The 23765-nt window shown below is 37.6% G+C and overlaps 1 protein-coding gene across 3 annotated transcripts in view; it reads left to right on the top strand.

Annotated features, from left to right (window-relative positions):
- The window catches only part of LOC127659051 (glycosyltransferase-like domain-containing protein 1), a 70117-nt gene extending 57414 nt beyond the window's left edge, over nucleotides 1-12703 (top strand). For 2 of the 3 annotated variants that reach the window (XM_052148677.1, XM_052148678.1), the window contains 3 exons: nucleotides 9784-9854; nucleotides 10183-10274; nucleotides 11519-12703. In XM_052148677.1, coding sequence (XP_052004637.1) covers nucleotides 9784-9854; nucleotides 10183-10274; nucleotides 11519-11620 — 265 coding nt within the window. In that variant the 3' untranslated portion in view covers nucleotides 11621-12703. The remainder of the gene's footprint in view (nucleotides 1-9783; nucleotides 9855-10182; nucleotides 10275-11518) is intronic. The other variant, XM_052148676.1, reaches the window with a different exon arrangement.
- Nucleotides 12704-23765: the final 11062 nt, after the last annotated feature.

Below are 23765 nucleotides of genomic sequence, written 5' to 3' on the forward strand. Positions count from 1 at the left end.
TTCACAGAATGCCACATTCAAAACCGGCAATTAGGCAAACAAATGTATGATGGAGCAGTTCCCTTCAGGATCAAAGCTCGTTTCTTTTTTTTTTTCAGGCAACATGAAGTGCAGTTCCCAAAATGTACTGTGATAAACCCTATGGCCTGTAGTTTCATGAAAAAATTATCAGAACAAATGAACCAGTTATAACCGGTTACCAGCAATTAAAAATAACATTATCACTCCGGAACAGGTGAAAATCACTTTGTTCCCATTTTGGTTACATTCTGCAAAAAATTGTGTTTGTTTTCTGGTTTATTTCTTCCTTTATTATTCTTATATTTATTATTCCTTCCTTATTTCTTACTTTAAAAGTGCAAAGGAAATTGATACATCAACTTGTGCATTTCTGCGACTAGGATAATAGAAAGGAGAAAACAGCAGCACACACACTTAGGGAACCTCAAAACAGAAAGTCATGAATATTAGTAAACGTAACGGTAACTTAAAATCTTTAAAACACATTGCAATGGACAGACACTATATCTCCCAAGTAATGTTCAATCCATTAAAGCATGACAACCAATATAAGCGTCAACAACGCTTCCTGAAATCATATTTAAGCATTATAGCAAGTAAATATCTTGGCCAAAATGTAACAATTACACATCTATCCAGAGACTGATGTCTTGCCGCTGCTATCCTGAACTGCGACTGACCGAACACCCTTAACTTCCCCAGCCACTACACACGCAACACTGACCCTCCGGTGTACAGTTCTTGAAGGGAGGGCAGGGTGCAACCAATAATCCGCTCAGCAGTCCGAACTGTCCTTTGTAGTCTTCTGATATACGATTCCATAGCTGCACCAAACCAGACAGTTACTGAAGTCTAGAGGACAAACTCTGTAACTGCTGAGTAGAACTGTAACAGCAGCACCTGTGGCAGGTTGAATTTCCTCAACTGGTGAAGGAAGTACAACCTCTGCTGGGCCTTTTCACAATGGAGTCAATGTGGGTCTCCCACTTCAGGTCCTGTGAGATGGCTGTGCCCAGGAACCTGAATGAATCCACTGCTACAACAGTGATGTTTAGTATGGTGACCACAATCCACAATAATTTTTGGACTACACCAGTGATCCAGCCATTCAACCTCCCTTCTGTATACAGACTCATCGTCATCTTGGATGAGGCCGTAGTGTTGTTTGCAAATTTCAGGAGCTTTACAGAGGGGTCCTTGGTGGTGCAGTTATTTGTGTACAGGGATACAAGTAGTGGGGAGAGCAGACGTCAGAGCGACGTGCCTGTAGTCATCAAGTTCTGTGATATTTGGTTTCTTTGGGACAGGAATGATGATTGAGCATTTGAAGCAGTATGGGACTTTACACTGTTTCAGTGATCAGTTTTAGACCAGTGTGAAGATGGGGGCCAGCTGGTTAGCACAGGATTTAAGACAAGTGGGTGAAACTACATCTGGGCTCTGTGATTTCCTTGTATTTTGTTTTCGGAAGATACTGCACACCTCTTTACAGATCTTATGGTGCATTCCATTTGTACTCGAAGTCAGAATTTCCGAGTTCCCAGTAGTAACTTTTAACTGGAACGCCCCCTCAAGTTGGAGTTCCAACTCGGAAATTCAGAGGAACCGCAACAACCCCAACTTCAGAATCCAAAATGGCTGCTCTGCGCATCAACATTAAGTGAAACAGTAGTAATATATTTTTTATTAGCACTTTTGTTTTATCTGTGTCTCAATAAACTCAGTGGTGCTCACAGTACTATTCAACCTCTATCTGTGGATTTTGCACAGATAACTTTGACATTATCTGTGCAAAATACTGCTTTTTATGTGTTTTATCGACTGGTATTGCTACTTCCCCCACCCCGTCCATCTTGGTTTTCCGACTTGTGTACTGGACTGCGGTCAACTCATGTGTGACGTCGTTCCCAGCACTGACATTCGACTTCCGAGGTAAATGGAATGCACCATTAAGTGCAGGTTGAGTAGCAGAAGTGGGGAGGAGGAAGGTTGCAGGAAGTGTTGGCGTTTTGTGTGGAGGTCAGAGCAGGTGTGGGCTGTGAGATTGGGCCTTTCAAATCTGCAGTAGAACACATTCAATTTGTCAGCCAGTTGTTGGTTCCCTACAGTGTTGGGGGCAGAAGTCCTGTAGTTTGTTAAGTGTTTTTAGTCACTCTGATTTCTTTATACAGTGTGTTCCTGGCCTGATTGTACAAGATCCTATCCCCATTTCTTTAAGCAACCTCTTTGGCCTGACGAATCTGCCGGAGTTCTGCTGTAAACCATGGTTTGTCGTTATTGTATGTTAAGCAAGTCCTAGTAGGAATGCACATTTCCGCACAAAAACTGGTATATGATGTAACCTTATCAGTGAGTTCGTCCAGATTGGTGTCTGCAGCATCAAAAACACTCTAATCAGTGCAGTCAAAGCAGGCTTGTAGTTCCAGCTCTGCTTAATTGGTCCATGTCTTTACAGTCCTTACTACAGGTTCAGCAGATTTTAGTTTCTGTCATTTGGTTGGAAGAAGATGAACCAAACAGTGAACAGAGAGTCCCAAAGTTGCTCTTGGGACAGAGCGATATGCATCTTTTATTGTTGTGAAACAGTGTATATTCCAGTATATTCCTGTCTCTGGTTGGGCATGTAAATTGTTGTTTGTATTTGGGCAGTTCACATGTGAGGTTTGCTTTGTTATAATTCCCAAGAACAATAATAACTGAGTCTGGGTAATGTTGTTCTGTGTCAGATATTTTATCAGCCAGCAGTTGCAGCGTGGCGCTGACGCACGAGTGTGGCTGGATATAAACACTCGCCAGAATAAACAAGGAAAACACCCGCGGCGTGTAGAAAGGCTAACAGTTAATAAAGAACACTTCCAAATTAGGACTGCACATCATCTTTAATGTTGTTACATCTGTACACCAACTTTCATTGATGTAAAAGCATGTTCCACCACCTCTCGTTTTCCCTGTTATCTCCGCGATCCACTCTGAACAGCTGAAAGCCTGGAAAATGTAACGCGCTGTCCGAAATGGCTTCGCCCAGCCAGGTTTCTGTGAAGCACAAGGCAGCAGAGGTTGAAAAGTCCTTGTTTGTTTAGGTGAGGAGATATAGTTTGCCCATTTTGTTAGGAAGAGAGCAGAGATTTGCTAGATGAATACTTGGCAAGCTGAAAGCCACGCCGATGGAGCTTGACCAGTGTGCCAGCTTGTCTCCTTCGCAAGCGTCCCTTGAACAGCACAGCTGCGCCTCCGACTAAAATTTCCAGCAAAGCGTCTGAATAGTCAAAAACCATGAAAAGATTGTCTGGTATGTGCTGCCGAATGGTCAGCAGTCCGTCCCTGGTAAAACTAATTGGAAAAAGATTACTAAACACAGGACAAACAAACAAAAACAACAAAAGAACTGGAGAGCTCCACACCGAGGCGGCCATCTGCAGCGCTATCTTTGTGTTCTTTACTGGTTTGATTTCTTGCCAAATCTGACCCGACAGCTCAAAATAAAAATAATTTTTGTATGCTCTCCATAGTGAATCAAGGTAAGGAAAAGACAGGGTTTTAAAAACAGATTTTAATGTGCTCACTCAATAATGGACTTTCAGTCTTTGGTACTTTTAATCATAAAAAATCTTCTGTAATGCTTTAAATATAAATATTACAAATTAAATTAAAACAATGACATGTAGCCTTCAAGTATTTGTCAGTTAAGTAAATATTGCTTCATGGTTTTCCAAGTAATCAAGTATACATTCAGTAATACAGACCAGAAATAAGAGCAGTGAGCGTTTTCCTTTTTCTTTTTTCCTTGACAATGCAGATGTTTGATTAATATTATTCACATAATAGACAGCGTAGGAATGTATGCATTATGCATATTACTGGTACTTTTGACATCACTAATTCAAAATATCTGCCCTTGGTTTATGTACATTTGAGAATTGCAGTACAATAATCAGTGCCAGATCATCTGAAAAGTCTGTGACAAATCAGTTGAAATTGTTAGATGAATGCACATCTGTTTGTCTGTTAAATGAAACAAAAACAACATTTCAAATCTAATATAGTGATACAAATTCCACCATACCAGGTTTTCAGTTATCACAGAGTAAGTACTCCTTATTTACTCTAAGATTACTTTGACCATGTCATTATCCAAAAACCAAACAGGCCCAGAAATGTTCTTGGCTTAATTGAAAGGTTGCTTTCAATCCCATAGGCCTGCCCTTTCCCTCTGGGGGGATTTCACAGTGAGCAGGGTACTGAATGTGTGTTGAAGGGACCTTTTGAAAGCCATCCTTGATGTGGTGAGCACAGCCTGAATCAATATCTTCAGTCACCTGTGCTTCACTTTGAATAATTTGTTAGATAATGCCAAAGGCACCATGAGGCCTGGTGTTAGAGTCCAGCAGGCCTCATTCTACACAGGGGAGTTTGAGGGATAATTCACCCAAAAACGAAAATTATGTCATGACATTATTCACCTTTTAAGTCAGCATTGACTATTTTGAGCCATAATATGCACTGATTAAGTGAAAATATCCTCCACTGTGTGAGGAAACAGTTCAGACTCATTTTTCCTTTGGGACTGTTACTACATAGGGTTGAGGTTGTTCCAGATTTCATTAGATCAAAGTCTAATGGACAGGAGGAATAAAGAGACTCCACAGCTATGTGTTTTGCATTTATGTCCTCAGGCGATGTGTGTGTGTTCAAGCACTGATCAAACACCTGCTGTCTGCTCTACTTAATAATGTTTAAATCAGACTAGAAAACAATACAAAACCATTTGCAATGTCTGAATGAGAGATGCTTGCGGTGATGTACCAGTGTGCATGTGTACTCGCCGGCCACACATCAGACTTGCCGGTGCAGCACTGTATGCCCTGACACGAATCATGAGCTTTCCAAATCTAAAGTGTAAAGACAGCCTGCCGACTGATTAATATTAAATGAGGGTTTTATGCTCATTGCAATGAATACTAGTTATTTCAATTAGTCAACATCCCACTTAGACTTTGGGAAATGTTTAATGTTACTCGAATTGGAGCTGTTTTAGGGAATTTCTGTCTTTATACTGTGGAGTTTGGAAAATATTAATAAAGCATTTGTTACATACTGTATTGTTTTGTTCTATTGTGTTGTTCTTTCCAAAGAACAAATAAATGCATTATAACAGGAAATAAGTATATATAGAATCAAATAATATGCATTGATTAAGTGGAAGTATCCTCCACTGTGTGAGGAAACCGTTTAGATTCATTTTTCCTTTGGGACTCTAACTACATATAGTTGAGGTTGTTCCAGATTTCATTAGATCAAAGTCTAATGGACAGGAGGAATAAAGAGACTATGTGTTTTGCATTTATGTCCTCAGGCGATGTGTGTGTGTGTTCAAGCACTGATCAAACACCTGCTGTCTGCTCTACTTAATAATGTTTAAATCAGATCAGAAAATAATTCAAAACCATTTGCAATGTCTGAATGAGAGATACATATGGCGATGTACCAGTGTGCATGTGTACTCACAGGCCACACATCAGAATTGCCGGTGTAAGGATATGAATCGTGGCTAAAATATCTTTAAATGTCAGTGAAGTTAAATTTGGCAATATTTGTGCTGTCTTCAGACCTGAATAGATCAAAAGCAGTTTTTATGTTATTCTTGATATTGTTTCTCAGGGGTTTTCCCACCACCAAGGCAATTGTCTTTTAAGTTTTAAGTTTGTCTACTTTTAGTGAAAGACGTCTTTTCATGAACATTTCACAGATGCCTTACAATGGTGCCTCCGTAGGCAGTTTAACATGATCTTACAGGAAATTTTCATGTTGCTTCCAAAATGTTATGCACCCTGAAATCAACCCCATTCAGCCAAATTACTGATAAGCATCATCCCCCATGTTTGTATCAATTCAAGTGTGAAAGTGTGTTCCACTGGAGTTTCTGATAGAGCCATGAGTAAACTCTGAGACACAGGTTCTGATTCTGTGAGACCCAAGCAGTAATCACATCCACATAAACAATGGTGAGCATGATTCAGAGGTTGCATTTTACCTGTAAAATAAACTTTTACTCCACTGACAGTTAGGTTTAGGGTTGGAGGTTTAGGTTAGGGTTAATGGTTAATAAAATATGTATTCATGTTGACTATAACATCTTTCATGAATAAAAACTAAACTCTTTTGGCGCCACTCTAACAGTTCACCTGGAAACATAAGCTCAGCACACTCTCATGACAAAACATCACTGGGCAGACTTTTTGCCTGCAACACTAAAATGTCGGCCTTGTTCCACATGTAGCTCTGTCATTCTAAATGCTATATTCAACTAATTTTTGAGCATTCCGTTGCTTTACCCAACACTAAATGTTAATATTAGTCCTGTCAGCGTTAACGCATGTGATTTAATTTAAAATGTTTAACAAGTTAATCGTGATTAAGTACTAAGTACTGATTTGACATTAGATTCGAACATTTTATTCAGCTTCCTGTGAGTTCTGAACACTGATTAGAGGGCGGACCTTTGCGATGTGTTTAGTGGTGAAATTATACTCAGACACGCTAAAAACAAACGCACAACAGCGAGTCCGTGCCAAAGATCAAGTGCTGGAGAAAGAACCTCTTATAACACTAATGCTTGAAGGGACTTCGCAGGACTTCACTTAAGTCCTTCACACGTCTTTTATAAGTCAGCATTTAACACATAATCATGTCAATTCTTACAACCCCACTGCGTAGCTTGTTCCCCCATGGAGGGTCTGTTAACGTTCCGCTCAAAGTTAACATAATTTAAACTTTGTACCCATTGCCGCTGAGTTTTGAAATGTCAGCTAATGATCACCGGACAGTTCGAATGAATTATCTTTATATTGGAAGTGCCAACGCTAAAAGCAGAACAAGATGCACTTTTCATATGCCGTTCAATGCAGCACTGTATGCCCTGGCAAGAATCATGAGCTTTCCGAATCTAAAGTGTAAGGATAGCCTGCCGACTGATTAATATTAAATGAGGGTTTTATGCTCATTGCAATGTATACTAGTTCTTTCAGTTAGTCAACATCCCACTTATACATTGGGAAATGTTTAATGTTACTCGAATTGGAGCTGTCTTTATACTGTGGAGTTTGGAAAATTTTAAGAAAGCATTTGTTACATATACTGTATTGTGTTAAGTAAATGCATTATGACAGGAAATAAATATATATATATATATAAAATGAAAAAGTATGAGATTAATCACAATGAAACATTTAACTCTATTGACAGCCCTAGTTAATATTAAATGATTTTAGGGGCCTGAGTAGCTCAGCGAGTATTGACGCTGATTACCACCCCTGGAGTCACGAGTTCAAATCCAGAGTGCGCTGAGTGACTCCAGCCAGGTCTCCTAAGCATCCAAATTGGCCCAGTTGCTAGGGAGGGTAGAGTCACATGGGGTAACCTGCTCGTGGTCACAATTAGTGGTTCTCGCTCTCAATGGGACGCATGTTAAGTTGTGCATGGATCGTGGAGAGTAGCATGAGCCTACACGTGGTGGGAGTCTCTGCAGTTTCATGCACAACAAGCCGCACAAGAGATGCACAGATTGATGGTTTCAGAAGCAGAGGCAACTGAGACTTGTCCTCCATCACCCGGATTGAGGTGAGTAACCGCGCAACCGCGAGGACCTACTTAGTGGGAATTGGGTATTCCAAATTGGGGAGAAAAGGGGACTAAAAAAAAACGTTAACTCATTGATTTATTTATTGGTAATTTGCTCATTGTTTTGTTTGCTGTATGACATAAATTCAGTTTTGCAAGTTGCAGTTCAGAAAATGATAAAAGCACCATAAAAATCAACATGTAGCCCATGCTATTTATGCACTTTATTCTGTATTGTTCAATCTTGTTTGATCACTCTGCATGAAGAAATTATACAACTTTAAATATTTCAGCAACAAAACCTACAGCCGAATTCACAGTGTGATCAGTCTAGCAGCTCACCAGGTTTTGGAAAAGTACACATTTTTGCTACAAAGGACTGATGAATGAAGAAATGAAAAAGAGGCCGGTTTGCATGTAAGACCTCAGAACTTCACCTGCCCAACAAGCGATTTTACCAATCAGTCCTTGTGCCTCATTGGTCAGCTCCACGCCAAGCGAAGGGACTTTCGTCCACAATGATCTGTCCTCGTTATTGTGGAAATTAGCCTAATCTGATTAATTGTCAGCAGACGCCCATCCGTGCCCTGCAGTAAAACAGTAAGGCAGCCAAGCAGAATGATCGCCTAATTATATTTGAGATGAAAAGCCTGATAAGCATTTGCACGCTCACACATTAACTGCATTGACATGGAACTGACCTTAATCAGTTTCATACGATGGGTTGTCATAAACTCTAGCCGAGCCACTTTGATTTACAGTGTTCCCTGTGAATTTGTTCAGGAAAGGGGATGTTGATGTTGCAAATAAGGTAATATGACCCTATCTCTTCACTGTCTCGTGTTTGCTCAAGGTTGGCGAGTGTTGCGCTCATGTTTTTCTTTTCGTTTGTGAAGAAATTATAGAAAGGTGATGTTTTGCTTTATTGCTCCTCATAAAGAGATCACCCAAAAATGTAAATTCTGTCAACAGTACCCACCCATATGACTTTCTTCTGCTTAACACAAAAGTAGCTGCTTGGTAGAATGTTAGGGACATACAGCCTCAGTCACCATTAACTTTCTATGCATGGAAATAAGATGCAATGAAGGTGAATGGTAACTGAGACTGTCAGTTTCCTTTTTCTTTTTGTTCCATGGAAGAAAGGAAGTCATATGGATTGAAGAAATATGAGTGAATTATGAAATAATTGTTATTTTTAGGTTGAACTATCCCTTGAAGTGCCCTATGCCGTAAAAAAATAAATAAAGTATATGTGTGTATATATATATGTATGTATGTATGTATGCTGTTTTAGTGTGTTACAGATCTGAGTGCTTTATATTAGCAGTATATGAGTTACCATTAAATATGTAGTGATACAATCCACTGTAAAACACAACTTTAAGACACTGGGCCATTTTCGCCGATCCATGGAATTGATTGAGAAAATTTGTCCCATTGCTCAATGAGAACCTTGAAATTTCTGACTTGAATGGCATAGAGCAAATCGGATATTAAAATATGCATGGGTTTAGCATGGGAAATGAGATGAGGATCTGAGGGTGAAGGAAGAGATGGATAGGATCATTAAATATTAATACCCATTCTACAAAATATTTAAACAGCCGGTCATTTCCACTGCCAGCAATAGGGGTTCAAATAAGTTGAATCAGTTGGGAGCAAAGTTTGCCCTAGATTGAACCATTTGATGTACCAAAAACGTGAGATGGTGTGCAAAACTATGCCACAATTATGAGAAAGAATCAAGAGAGTTCATTATATATATATATATATATATATATATATATATATATATATATATATATATATATATATATATATATATCAATTAGAAAAATGTCTTAAAACCACTTTGGTCTGGTGTGTTGAAAAGTTGATATTGACCAAGGTATAGTCCAGGGTGCTAGAAGGTGGTAAGTGCAACAAACACCCTGGAAAATTCTTGTGGCTCACTCCAGTTAATGATGGCTTTGTTTAAAAATGACCAACTATGCTTTAGTTTGTTGTTTGCTTAGAATGTCTATGGTGCTGTTTCAGAAATTGCTAATTGGAAAATGGACTAAAGTCATTTCAATACACTTGGTCAATACATTACTATTGCCCTATGGAATTAAACCTTATTTGACAAATATTCCTTTTCAGGTTAGAAGCTGTACATTGTGGTTGCTACCCCCTGTGCCCAAAGGCTTTGGTCTATCCTGAAATATTCCCTGGTAAAGAATTTATCCTCTCAATTTTAGGATTTGCCAGTGATGATAAAACTAGCTTGATTTAATATGCAATAGAAGATTAATTGTCATAGGCAAAGCTGGTATGTTCAACTTCTGTATATAATGACTTATTTATCTTAAAGCACAATCAAAGAATTGGCCATAAATCATTCTGGCATTTTTATATAAATAAATAACTATAACCACAGTTCAATAATGTACAACATCACCCAGAATGGTGTCAGCTGCATTTTTAATGTTGAAAGTGTCTGCTGTCTTATTTGCTCTTTTGAGGTTTCTGGCTTATCAAATATGTATTTTCCTCTCATAGCAACATATCTGTATTCAACACCTGAACAGCTGTGTAAGAGATTACAAGGCTTCTGCAAGCATCCACAATTAGTCAGGCAACATATTATTCAGGTAAACAATGTTATTGTACTGTAAATCAGTTCCCTCAAAAGACTTTGTTAGCACTGTTTAGAGCTTTTAAGTCACAAAAAAACTGCATATGTTTTTAATAAATAAGGCTTATTAAATGTCAGGAACCACAATATGATAAAGGAAAACAATGTTCAGCCAAGCAATGTACTGGTAGCAATTTTGCACATTTGTATCAAATGTTTAGTCACAGGTGTGCATTTAAATGCATTTTACAGCAGCTTTTTTTGTTTGTTGTTGATATGTATTACAATTCAGTCAAGTCAAGCTTTTTATTATGATTGTAGAGGTACAAATTAGTTTGCTGCCTTCAACCTTTAAAGGGATAGTTCACCCATAAATGACAATTCTCATAATTTGCTCACCCTCATGCCATCCCAGATGTGTATGACTTTCTTTCTTCAGCAGCAAACAAAGATATTTAGAAGAATATCTCAGCTCTGTATGTATATACAATGCAAGTGGATGGTGATTAAATTGCACATCAAAGCTCCAAAAAGCACAGACAGGGGTTTAAAGAAAAAAGTCTGTGGCTAAAGAAATGTCTTCAAAGTGATACGCTTTGGATGAGAAATAGTTCAATATTCATGTAATTTTCACTATAATTGTTTACTTCCGGTCACGTTCATGAGAGGACCAAGTACAAACAGTTTCTCGCGTGACTCAAGCACGCTGGCAAGTTCAAATGAAAGAAAACCAATGAAGCTTGTTAACGGCGTCCTGTTGGAAATAAACTGAGCAGTACTTCTGGTTGTATCATGTTACTTCTCGCGCGAACATGTCAACACGTTGACATCATGCAAGAGGCTGCTGTACTCAGTCCTCTCATGAACGTGCATTGCAGAGTGACCAGAAGTAAATAATTATAGTGAAAAGGACTTAAATGTTTGTCTGATTCTCACCCAAAGTGATTGTATTGCTTTAGAAGACATTAATTTAACCACTGGAGTCATATGGATCACTTTTACTACGATCATCTGATCACCATCCACTTGCATTATACGGACCTACAGAGATGAGATATTCTTTTAAAATCTTTGTTTGTGTTTTGCTGAAGACAAGTCATGCACATCTGTGATGGCATGATGGTGAGTAAATGACGAGAGATTCATTTTTGGGTGAACTACTCCTTTAACAACTTGAACCTTAAACAATAAGATTCCAATTTTGTCATCCCACTTTTTAACATCTCATTACCTTATTCTCCATCTCTCTCTGTATCCTAGGTGAACATCAGCTCTTTCTCCTGGGACACTCTGGGTGACGGTTTCAGGTCTCTCCTAAGTGCAGAAAGTGACATAATTTTAACAGAGGAGCACAGTTCATGAAGTGTCATATGACGCCAAGAAATACATTATTATTTAAAATCCAGAAAGTGCAAACCCCCGAAATGTGGCAGTGCAACCTTTTTTAATGACTAGCATGAACATAAATATTTCTTTCTTTGATCTATTGTCAAAGAAAAACATCTATATGGTGACTTGTATGCCGTCATATGGAGAAAAAAGTAATTTTACATTGTGGTTAATGGGAAAAAAGTACAAAGTAAAAATAAATAATAGAAAAACCTGCGACCGCTTTCGTGTCTTGCATAGGCGGCCCCACCTCATATTTCGGTTCATATCCATTTTTATCCTTTGTGCTGGAGGAGCCCAGCCTGGAACTTTGGAGTCTTTGGTTCCCACTCCGACAGAGCGGCAGCCAAGTTGTGGTTTGAAACGTTGTGGGCTCTCGCTCTACCTGAGGTTGCCAGGTTGTGACAAAGTCCCCCGAGGCTCAGTAAAGGTTTATGCAAGGCTTCCCCAGGACTGCGGTTGAATCTAAATACAGTGCTTTTATTTTCCTTGCATCAGAGATCTGGCTGTACGTTATAGCTGGGAACCCGCTGCATAATTAAGGGGGCCTGGTAACTAGCTATTTATGTGTTTGCAAAATTCAGAAACTGGGCAAACTAACAATGGCCTGTCAGATTTTCCACAAAGATTTAAGTATCTGCTTTCACATCACATCACAGCAATGCCACAATCACTCTGCCCATTTTAGGCCTGCCAACATATGTGTTAATAAAAGAGGCCCGACTTTTATTGCAGACGTTATTGAAGAATTCCTCCTCTATTATCAGGCGTTCTCTGCACTTAGCTAAGGACATTATTATTTTTAGATGTATCGAGTATTCAGGTGCACTGGACGTAGGATTAGAATTAAAGGCTCAAATATAATTATATCACCGCCTCTTGCATGCAACCAAAATTAGTCACATTACTCTTTATAATGTAGGAGCTCATAGATAAATAATCCTAATATCCTATATCCTTACTGATTGTGACATGTTTCATATTTTATGGGATAAATGAGATACTTCCATGTGCCTTGTGTGTGGTTTTAGTGTGACAAGGTCCAAAATTACCTTTCCATATTATTATTTGGCAGGAGCCCAAAGCCAAAAGTCCATAAAATATATATATGAAAATTCACTCCAATTATTGTATCCTATTCTTCCAAACATTGACTATGCATTTCTCCAAAATCTTTTGTTTGGGTCTTGCATGCCTTAAAACATTGCGCATACTATCCAATAGTCTGTTTCACTTTCTGTTGCCTTAACTTTTTGACCCATCTTTAAATAATTTTAAACTTTCTAAACTTGTATATGCTGGTTTGTTCAAATAGGGCTAATAGAGAAAAAACACACATTATTTCTTGTTGTTTATTTATAAATTTTTTTACTTAAGAATTACCGAATTGAGTACAATAATATATCAGTAATATACTGTAAACATTGCACAGTTTAACTAAACACAAAAATAATACATGTAATTGTCTGTTGTTACAAGTTAATAATTATATGAAGAACTCATGAATATCAGTGAGCATATTGATTAAACTGGCTCTTACAAGTATGATATTTTGATAATGGAGTTGTCAATGTAAACTCTTCTTGAATTCTCTTCTCTTTTTTTGTTGCTGAAAGGGAACACCTTGACTTATGTCATTTATGAGGAGCAGACGAATGTGATTGACCTATTTGCATCTTAACATAGTCATTGAAAAAATTCTACTGCAGTTTCAAATGAGTTTGCCATCTACTTGTCTGACCTGAGGTCAGGACCTAAAGACGCCATAAAGCCTATAACCTGTCCTCTCTGTAGTCACAAAATGTCACCCCACATATAAAAACTTAATAGCAACCACTATAAAACTCTGTGCACATTTAATTGGCCTGTTGCTGTTTTCTCACTGATGGTGTTATAGGGATATGAAGCAAATGTAATGCCGGCCAAATTCTACAGCAAAACAAATGTCATGGTATTAAGACTTGTGCAGTCTTCTTATTTTCCCCCGACAGTTCATAGTTCATCCAGAATGACGTGAAAGCACAATCTAAGAAGTGTCAGAGAAGCACAGAGCTGGCAAGCCACCATTTATTTGATATGACTACACTTATTAATCTCTATTAATCTTGAAAGGGGTTTCACTATAGTGAATTTGCTATGATAAAATTATAGGTTGCTGGTCTTTTTTTTTTTTTTTTTTTTTTTTTATCTGAGCTTTAAGGTTATGTTATGTATGATGTTAGACCTTTGCATGTTAAGAAATAATGTAGTCTACTAGATAAGATACTGTAAATGGAACACCAGGGTGGAAACTGTCAGTATTTCTACACCGATCAGCCACAATATTAAAACTGCCTGACTAATATTGTGTAGGTCCCCCTCGTGCTGCCATTATATATACAGGTATATACAGTAGCTGTATTTTTAAGATGTTTGCTCTAATGGAACATAATTCAAAGCAGTAACACCAAATGAAAAGGCACAAAATCATCACAGCCTTCTCTGAAACCAGCAAAAAGATTTAGGAAATGGAAAATGGAAATGGCACTTTAATGAGAGCATTCAAGTTCTGACTTGAGCAAACTTAAGTGGTCACAGTACAATTTGGGCATGGCTGTCACCAAATATGTGAGTGATTGAGTGATTTCAATGTTTATATATATATATATATATATATATATATATATATATATATATATATATATATATATATATATATACACACACACACACACACACACACACACACACACACTATGTATACATATTTGTTTTAGTGTCATTATTTTTACAGATAACTTTCACTAATACAGGGGATAATCTTATTTCATTATATCATCCAGGTCAGCTAAATAATTCTTGCAGTTTAACCTCTACTGACTAGCACCTTTAAAATCTCTCAACTAAAATACTTGGGGCATAATTTAATTATCCTATAATAGTAGGGATAAATATTACTTTTTAAAGGATCAGTTCACCCAAAACTGAAAATTCTGTCACCGTTTACATATCCTCATGTCATTCCAAACCTGTTTTACAGTCAGCGACTTCATTTTTAATGACTTTTTGACTTCAAACAAAGCTCTCATATGGCTTCAGAATACCTAAACAGCGTACAAGTTATATTTTATTAGACTTTTTTTAAATAATGCTTTTGTATCCTTTTTTAAGCTTGAAAGCTTCAGTCCCCATTTATTGTAATTTAATGGATTTAGAGATTTACTCAGTATTTCTCCTTTGTTGTTCCATGGAAGAATGTCATACAGGTTCAGAATTGGGTTTTGGTGAATAAATGTTGAAAGAATTCTGGATTTTAGAATCTCCCAAAATAGATTAAAAGGTGTTGATTGGGGGCATTTTTAAACTGGATTATCAACATGAAACGGTAGCATTAATTTCATGCATCAGCAGAACGCCTGGCTCTGCTTGCCTGCCCCTTCCTTCGCTACTTCATTCTAAAATTAAAAGCAAAAGAAAGGAAGGAACAGCACCTTAAGTGAATGTTTAATGGGAAATAAGATTTGTTGGGGTTCGACTAAATAAAGAGGCTTTTATTTTCCTTTTTTGTACTGCTTGATGCCAGTTTATTTATTTTCACACCAGCTCAAGTTGTGGCATGCTGTCCAATTACACCATTACCATGGGGGATGTGTGTACTACTTGTGGTTATACAGTACTATTGTATAATTATATCATTCATTTGTTTCCCCCACACATACAAAAAGCACAGGATGGTACAAACTCAAGGATAAGTGTTTCCCTTTGATTGGATCAAGCCAACATACTTTTACAACCAAAGAAATTTTTATTAATGTTTGTTGCCTAGTAAATTCATAATGTTTAATGTAAAAAATAAAACCGTAAAAAACTACTTACCCCCTCCCCCAAATAAAAAGTTTCACACAATGATATTTACTAATTTTCCTAATATTTAACTTATATCCAATATTAAAACACATACACAGCAATATAATAATTTATAACAATTTAATTAAATTAATTTCAATTCAAATGCCATGCAGAGACCAATATGAATACTACTGAGTGATGATGTAAATTACTTTTCTTTGGCTAAGATCCTTCTGCTCACCTACATTTGAAACACTGCACCCAGTGGCCAAAGCTGTAAGTGTTGTTGAGCATTTAGTCAGAGTGAGCTCCATTTTCCTGGTGAAATGTCCATGGAGAGGCACCAACACTGTGTTGTGAAGCAAATTGTTTTTAGCTTTACAAGCTATAATAAGAGGAATACATATTTTATAAACTGTACCCCAAAACCTATGTAATGTTTATTTAAAAGGGTAAAATGCAACCTCTGTGTCACTAATTATGTTAACGTGACTACTTCCTGGTTTTAAATGCAGGATCTAAACCTGGGTCTCCCACACCATGCTTCCGGTCGCGCCACGAGGGAAAGTGAAATGCTGGAGCCGATGCAAAAATATATGATAGGAGAGTTTGCATAATGTGGTCGATCCTAGGGTACGTGGAAAAACATGTTGATTTCCTGTGTGATCATGTTGGTTTTGAATCTGTTCATTGCAATAAGCGGTTAGAAGTGAATCACAGAAAAATAACTTGCAATCTTCAAAAGCGTTTCAATCAGAGATGCTACTGAAATGCTTTCATTCTTGTGAGTCTCTAAACTAGTCAAATGTCTTGGACTTTAGGAAACTTAATGGCCTACTAAAAAGCGCATCAAAATCTTCATGACAGGCACTGTATTGCTTAAGTTTGTATCACCTGTGAAATCAGCACAGATATATGACGTAAATTCAGTATTTCACGCAGCCCAATGCCCAGCACATATAAACTATAACAATGCACTCAGCCCTGATCTTAAAGGAAGACAGGAAGAATTAATTGTCCTCATGACAGTCATATGCTATCAATATGCTGCCATGTTCTCTTGGAGTTAAGGCTCTTTTTATAGGGCCTGGTGGTTAGAACATGGCAGGCTCTCACAGGAACACTGTATTGTTATGCTTTCATTTACTCTTGGGCCCTTTCTTGATTTACTTTTTTTTTTTTTTTTTGCGGACTTACAAAGACGTTCGTTTCCATGATGCTCTGCCAAGAAGGAAAACATAGTGTGGGGGTGGGGTGTGTGGGAGTCTGAAGGGGTTCGGAAAAGTGCAGTGGTCTTCAGTTATTACATGAAATCATTAGACATGGAACATCTTGGCTTATAGAGAAAGTATGAAGACCACCGTGTCATACAGCTTTGTGTACCCTTAACCAACCGACCGCATGGCATCAATGGAGCCTTTCACACTGGTTAGCAGGCCTGATAATTTGATCAATTTTGTTGTTGCTCATTGTTCCCAAACATGATGCCATAATCACATTTGTTGCTACGTGGATGAATGTGAAGTGATGTGATGCTATGATGTGTGCTGTTTTGTATTCGTGATTAAGAATTGCTTTTGGGCAAAGTTAAAATATGTGCAGCAAATAATCCAAAACACTTATTATTAATCTATTAATTGATAAAAAAAAAAAAGAGAATTTATAATATAAGTTAAAGGGTTAGTTCACCCAATAATTATCCCATAATTTACTCACCCCTCAAGTCTCCTAGGTGTATATGACTTTCTTCTTTCAGCCGAACACAATCGGAGTTATATTAAAAATATCCTGGCTCTTCCAAGCTTTATAATGGGAGTGAATGGTACCTTAGATTTTGATACCCAAAAAAGTCATCCATACGTCTCCAGGGGGTTTCTAAAGGCCCTCTGAAGCAATCTGTTTTTGTAAGAAAAATATCCATATTCATAACTTTATAAACCATAATCGCCCCTGAAGACGTATGGATTACTTTTTTGATGGATGCATTTGTGGGCTTCAAAATCTAAGGTACCATTCACTCCCATTATAAAGCTTGGAAGAGCCAGGATATTTTTTACATAACTCTATAAATGTAGTAAATATTATATAAATTATGGGATAATTTTTGGGTGAATTAACCCTTTAATGTTAATTTATTAAAGTCCTTATAAAAACTAATGTTACAATGTGCACTTGTTTAACATACACAACGTTCAATGTAAAAATGTATCAATATGTAAACATTAAGTTTAACAAAAATGTATAAATGCTGTAAAAGTATTGTTCACTGTTAGTCCATTAAACTTTGTGTTAAAGAATACAACCTTATTGTAAATTGCTACCAAGATAAAGTAGATTTGATTTTTTTTTATCTATATTTACTAGCTTGACACCACATTTTAGATATGATGGCACTCAAAATGCAACACACCTTTACAGAATCCAACATGATGGGAGGCATTCGTTTTTGCACATATTAATGAGCAAAGCACCACCTGCAAAATGACTGCTCCTAAAGTGTGAGCTGTGTTGCACAATGCCCAGCGTCATGGGATCCAGCACAGCATAAATCTGGGCATTCGCTTTATGCACACGGCTTATTTATACCGATATTCTCCCCTTGGTTAATTACCACTTCAATCTATCCACCCACACTTATTTTCATTTTTTTGTTATATGAAGCATTTAATGCAAGAATGAGCTCTGCTGCTTGCCCTATCGCCACTGCTTGGTCTTTGTCTGCATAAGATAATGTTGAACACCAACTTTTGACCAAGACCCATATGGTGTGAAATAAAGCACCGAGGTGTACCTGATGAAACCGATAGTATCAGTGTATCATGAAATTAGTCTGAGAATATACAGTATATTTTAAAGAAAAGTGATGTATCCGGAAAATTATTTAATGGCATATCCAGCAAAGCTTTTATCTCTTTTTGTAACTTTTGCCATGGCAAGTGATCTGTATCTGGAAATGCTTCGAAACTAAATGAAAAGCCTATTTTTAAACATAACCCTATTCCATTTACAGTTTCCATATTGCACATATGCCTTGTATAATCCATAAAATGATTTTTTCTTTCTGTTATTATTACTTTTTATGTTAGTATTATAGTTTTTTTTGGGTTTGGTTGGTTTATCACTGCATGGCATCATCACTTTAACCAAACAGTTATTCCAAACAAGTAAGTTCCACATTTTGAATGCATGAAGTAAATAAAATTATTAAAAATTACGAATGCATGTTTTCCACTTAATGTAAGTTTTTCACTACATGAACACATGGAGGAATGATATTTAACCATTTTAATTTATATTCAGAAATATACAACAATATACAGTACATTTTTGACAAAGTCTATTTACTTCACTTTCACCCGGCAGCTTTATTTGGGCTGAACAATTTCCTCAATACAAATCTGAAGCACTGCCATCTCATTTTCATGTGTATAATAACTTGTAGTAGTAACAAATGTTTGGAATTGTGCAAATGTGCGAACATGCAACACTTTGCTTTCTCAATGTATGTGAAGAGCTGCAATGGTTACAAGAATCAGAGACTGAGAGAATGACAAAATAATTGTACCTGCTATGAACCAATGATGGGAATTTATATATTTTTTTTTTGTTGATGAGAGAGGTCAACAGAGAATGGCCAGTCTGGTTCAAACTGACAAAGTCTACAGTAACTCAGATAACCACTCTGTACAATTGTGGTGAGAAGAAGAACTTCTCAGAATGCTATTCTGAGATGCGGGTTGGCGCTGTTTTGGCTGCACGAGGGAGACCTACACAATATTTGGCAGGTGGTTTTAATGTTGTGACTAATTGGTGCATTTATATTTTGTATTTTAAGGATGCAGTTATAATTGCACTAGTGTTTCTCCCCTTTTCCTTTTAGACTGGATAACTGGGAGTTGAGGTACCCACAGTGTTAAAATCCATGTGCAAAAATATCAGATCGAAGAGGACTGTTACAAGTGGTGTTGTTTTTTATTATCCATGTTATTTAATGCTCTTTAATAAATGTAAAACACTGTGGCTTTACAATTATTTGTCCTTTATTTTGACTAATATTTGAGATGAATTGTCAATAAAATTGTACATTGCATTTAGGTTTTTTCTTCATTAATCTGAATACTGGTGAATGAGGATAACAATGTAGTATCTTTAGTAATATTACTCTTGACAAATTCAGATTTAATGTTTTTTATCCCCCTTTTTCCCCAAGTTGGAATTCCCACTATCTAGTAGGTCCTCATGGTGGCACGGTTACTGACCTCATTCCAGGTGGTGGAGGACAAGTCTCAGTTGCCTCTGCTTCAGAGACCGTCAATCCGATCTTCTTATGATGTGGCTTATTGTGCATGACACCATGGAGACTCCGTAAGTGGAGGCTCATGCTACTCTCCATGATCCATGCACAACTTACCACACACCCATTTAGAGCGAGAACCACTAATCGTGACCAGGTTACACCATGTGACTCTATCCTCCCTAGGAACTGGGCCAATTTGGTTGCTTAGAAGACCTGGCTGGAGTCACTCAGCATGCCCTGGATTGGAACACACGACTCCAGGGGTGGTAGTCAATGTCAATACTTACTGAGCTACCCAGGCGCGACAAACTCAGATTTCTAAAACATGCACAATAAACAATACGATTTGTATTAATTCATTAAATTTACACTTTAGTCATATTGGCTTTACAGACTCACTATTTATATATGTTTATTTAAAATAATGCTCTTTCCCTGTGCTCAATAGCTAATCAGTTTAAGAAATATTTTTCCTATTATTTGGTAGAATCCAATACTCATTTTAAAGTCATTATTCGTGCCTTTCCAAACAAATTTATTGTTTAACTTCAATGTGAAACCCTGTTTGCAAATCATGCAAGAATCCACTTCTGTAATGTGACATTGTGGAGCGGGACATGGTCATGTGTCTGTCACTGGGGAGAGATAGGAAGCGATATGGGCCATCACCTGGTGATTAATGATACGTAACACCTGTGTCACATTACAGTGACGATGTAGATGGTCTTGAAAATGCCGCAGAGTGTCCCAGTCACACAGACCTGCCAGATCATGAAGCTAAATGCTGCAAAGCTGTTAATATTAATTATTTATGAGTTTGTTGTCTCTTATGACTAAAGCTAAAGTTGATACTTTGTTTTGAAGCTGAAGAGTAAATGCACTGCTGTGAAGCTGAAAAGCCATTAAAGCCTGGTTTACCTGGACTGCCACCCCGCTTCCTTATTGTTGAATCTTCTACAGACATATTTCCAAGTGATACCAGAAAGGAACCACACCTGCAAGCGAGTTTGCTAAAACAATGCCTAAATAGCTATTTGGCTTTTGTTAATATTATAATAAAGTGAAATAGTTTCAGAGGCATTTTGATAATACATCGCAAAAACGTTTTTATTTTTTAATAATCACAGTAAGACCATGTTTTGAGAAAGTAAATGGATCAATTTGTATTTCTTGTTGACAATGTAAATCAAAGGTCATTCTGAGTTAAGGTGCGTACACACTGCCAGCGACTTTGTCGCTGCAGGTCGCCAGTGGCTGGCGGTGAAGTCGCTAGTGGGTGTTCCCACTACTGGTTGCCTAGTAACGTTTATAAATGACATTCACGGATGTCATTCCATTGCTGTTGACAGCGAATCTCTTTTCTTGCCACTAAAAACAAACATTTTGGAGGGAAAAGACTAAATATAAATGGAATCAGTACATAAAATGCTTTATATAAAAGATGAATGAGAAACAAGGCGTGCTGTTTGCCATAGCAGCTGTTTATCTGCAGCGAAAATGCAAATGCCGGTCTGTCTGGGTCCATAAAATCCCTGCGATCTCAGATGCACCTTTCCACGCAGTATTTTTCTTAAAAATTTCCTTGTACGTGGGAAGATATCATAGAGCACTGGAAAATTTTTAACAGCAAGAATTAGCCTTTCATCCATCTTTCCGTTACTGCAGGATCTGAGAGAGAGAGAGAGAGATAGAAGGATCACGTGAGCTCTCCCGTCTTCTCTCCTATTGGCTGTCGCTTCCGTTAGTCGCTCTTCATTTGAATAAAGTTGAACTTGTCTCAACTTTGTCGCGTCGCTGGACACGCCCACATCTAGCGCCAACGGTCGCGACAGCTCGTGTCGCCGGAAGTCGCTGTGCTCGCATTGAAAATGAATGGTATGGAGTCGCTGTTGCTCGCGATGTCGCTGGCAGTGTGTACGCACCTTTAGAATCATAATTTTGGTTGTCTATCACATCTTGTGGACTTTTTCTTCTCCTGTACAGAGGTGGACAAAGTACACAACTCCATTACTTGAGTAAAAGTACAGATACTACTGGTCAAATACTACTCCATTACAAGTGAAAGCTGTAAAGACAGATTTTTACTTAAGTTAAAGTACAGAAGTACTTGGTTTTAAAAATACTTAAGTATCAAACGTAAATTTCCTTTTTTATGTCAATGCATTGTTTTATTATTGCTGCATTGTTGTATGTAGTACTTACAATACATTATGCCTCTGAAACAACCTACTGAATACACTGACAAGCTTGTAGTATCTGTGGACTAATCATTCGTGTGAAGCGATCATCTGTGTCCCGCAACTTCTTTCGGGTCTTTGAATAACGTATAATGTGTGAGTTAGGGCAGCCAGTTTAATTTCTGGTGCCCACTTAGGGTAAGATGGTGCCCCCCCTAGGGAGTTGGTGCCCTACACAGACTGCGTAGTCTGCTTATAGGGAGTGGCGGTACTGCGTGCAGCTCTGCACATAACTATAGTAATTATGCAAGGTAACAAAAAACTAAAAGTTCAAAGATATTAACTTATTTAACTCTTAAGCTCATTTATATTTGAATTCATGCTTTTGCATGCTAACTAATGTCATTGTCGAACCTTACCTATGCATTAGTGGTGTATCCACAAGGCTATGGGTATATGGTAGGCAAATCCATTAAAAGTTAAAAATTAAGCTCAGATAATTTCAAGCTTTCACAAGAAATTAAGAGTTTACATACCTCAATATGCTTCTGCAGGTTGGACAGTTCCGCAGTTTTTGAAGGCTGTGATATGGTTCGTTTTAGGCAAACAGTGCAAACATTTAGAACAAAACGAGTCTTTAACATTTTCAGAAAACTGGAAATTTTCACTGCACCGAAGAACTGCCGTCTTTCATTTTGCCAACTGATCAGTGTTCAAAATATTTTAGGAAATCATTGAACTTCATGACACGTGACCCTACAATATTGATTATTGATTGGCTGTCTGTCACCTGCAAAAAAGCAATCACGTTTTAGAGAAGAAGAAAAAAATAATCCACTGATTTTCAAAGCTGCTACATAGTAACGACTTTCTACTCGAGGAACTTGATAGAAATGTAGTGGAGTGAAAAGTATGATATCTGTCTTTCAAATGTAGTGAAGTTAAAGTCAGAAAAGTATCCAGAAAAATTAATACTCAAGCAAAGTACAGATACTCAAATTGTAATTAAGTACAATTCTCAAGTAAATGTATTTCGTTACTGTCCACCTCTGCTCCTGTATTACTTTAATTTTCATTTTGCAGTTTTTTGACCAGCATATTAAAGCCAAGTGAGCCAAATCTTATCTAGAAACTTTTTTAGGTGTCATAACACTAAGCCACCGAGTTCAATGCAAGATCCATGCTTGATGTAAACCTTTTGTGGGGGAAAAAGAAATATCAGTGTTTCTTTTGAAAGGCTTTTCCATGAAAGTCTTGGAGGCCTGCCGTACTTGTTAAGGCCTCTGCAGCTATGCCAGAAAGGTCACTAAAAGCTGCATTTCATTTCACCGCGTTGTTTTCAGTTATGATTTAGAGAGACGCGCAATCTGCAAATATGGTTTATGTCACCCTCCTGTTCCTTCAGTAACCCTTCATCATTACTAGTCAACATGCCAAACTATGAGGGATCTGATGCAGGGAAAATTCTACAAGAAGGGATGGCTCTTCTTGTAATTACAGACTCTCTCTTATCTCTGGGATGGAATTAAAAACACATTCCTTGCAGACAGTCTCAGCGCTGGCCTGCGGGATGCAAATAAAAAGAGACTGCTGTTAGAGAATTTGAGAGGACTTTGGCAGCTTGATTAGAAACCGATGTGATTGCAGCCACGGTGTGCATTATGACAATGCAAAGGCTTGATACAGCTGCATGGAGGAAGTGCAGAGAATTCAGGTGAGGTTGTGTTGGATCATACTTTCAGAGATTTAGAGCGATGGCAGCCTTGAATATGAAGCATATAAAGACAATATATAAAAACTGGGCATTTAACTGAAC

This window comes from Xyrauchen texanus, chromosome 18 (assembly GCF_025860055.1).
Source record: "Xyrauchen texanus isolate HMW12.3.18 chromosome 18, RBS_HiC_50CHRs, whole genome shotgun sequence".
Taxonomy (NCBI): Eukaryota; Metazoa; Chordata; class Actinopteri; order Cypriniformes; family Catostomidae; genus Xyrauchen; species Xyrauchen texanus.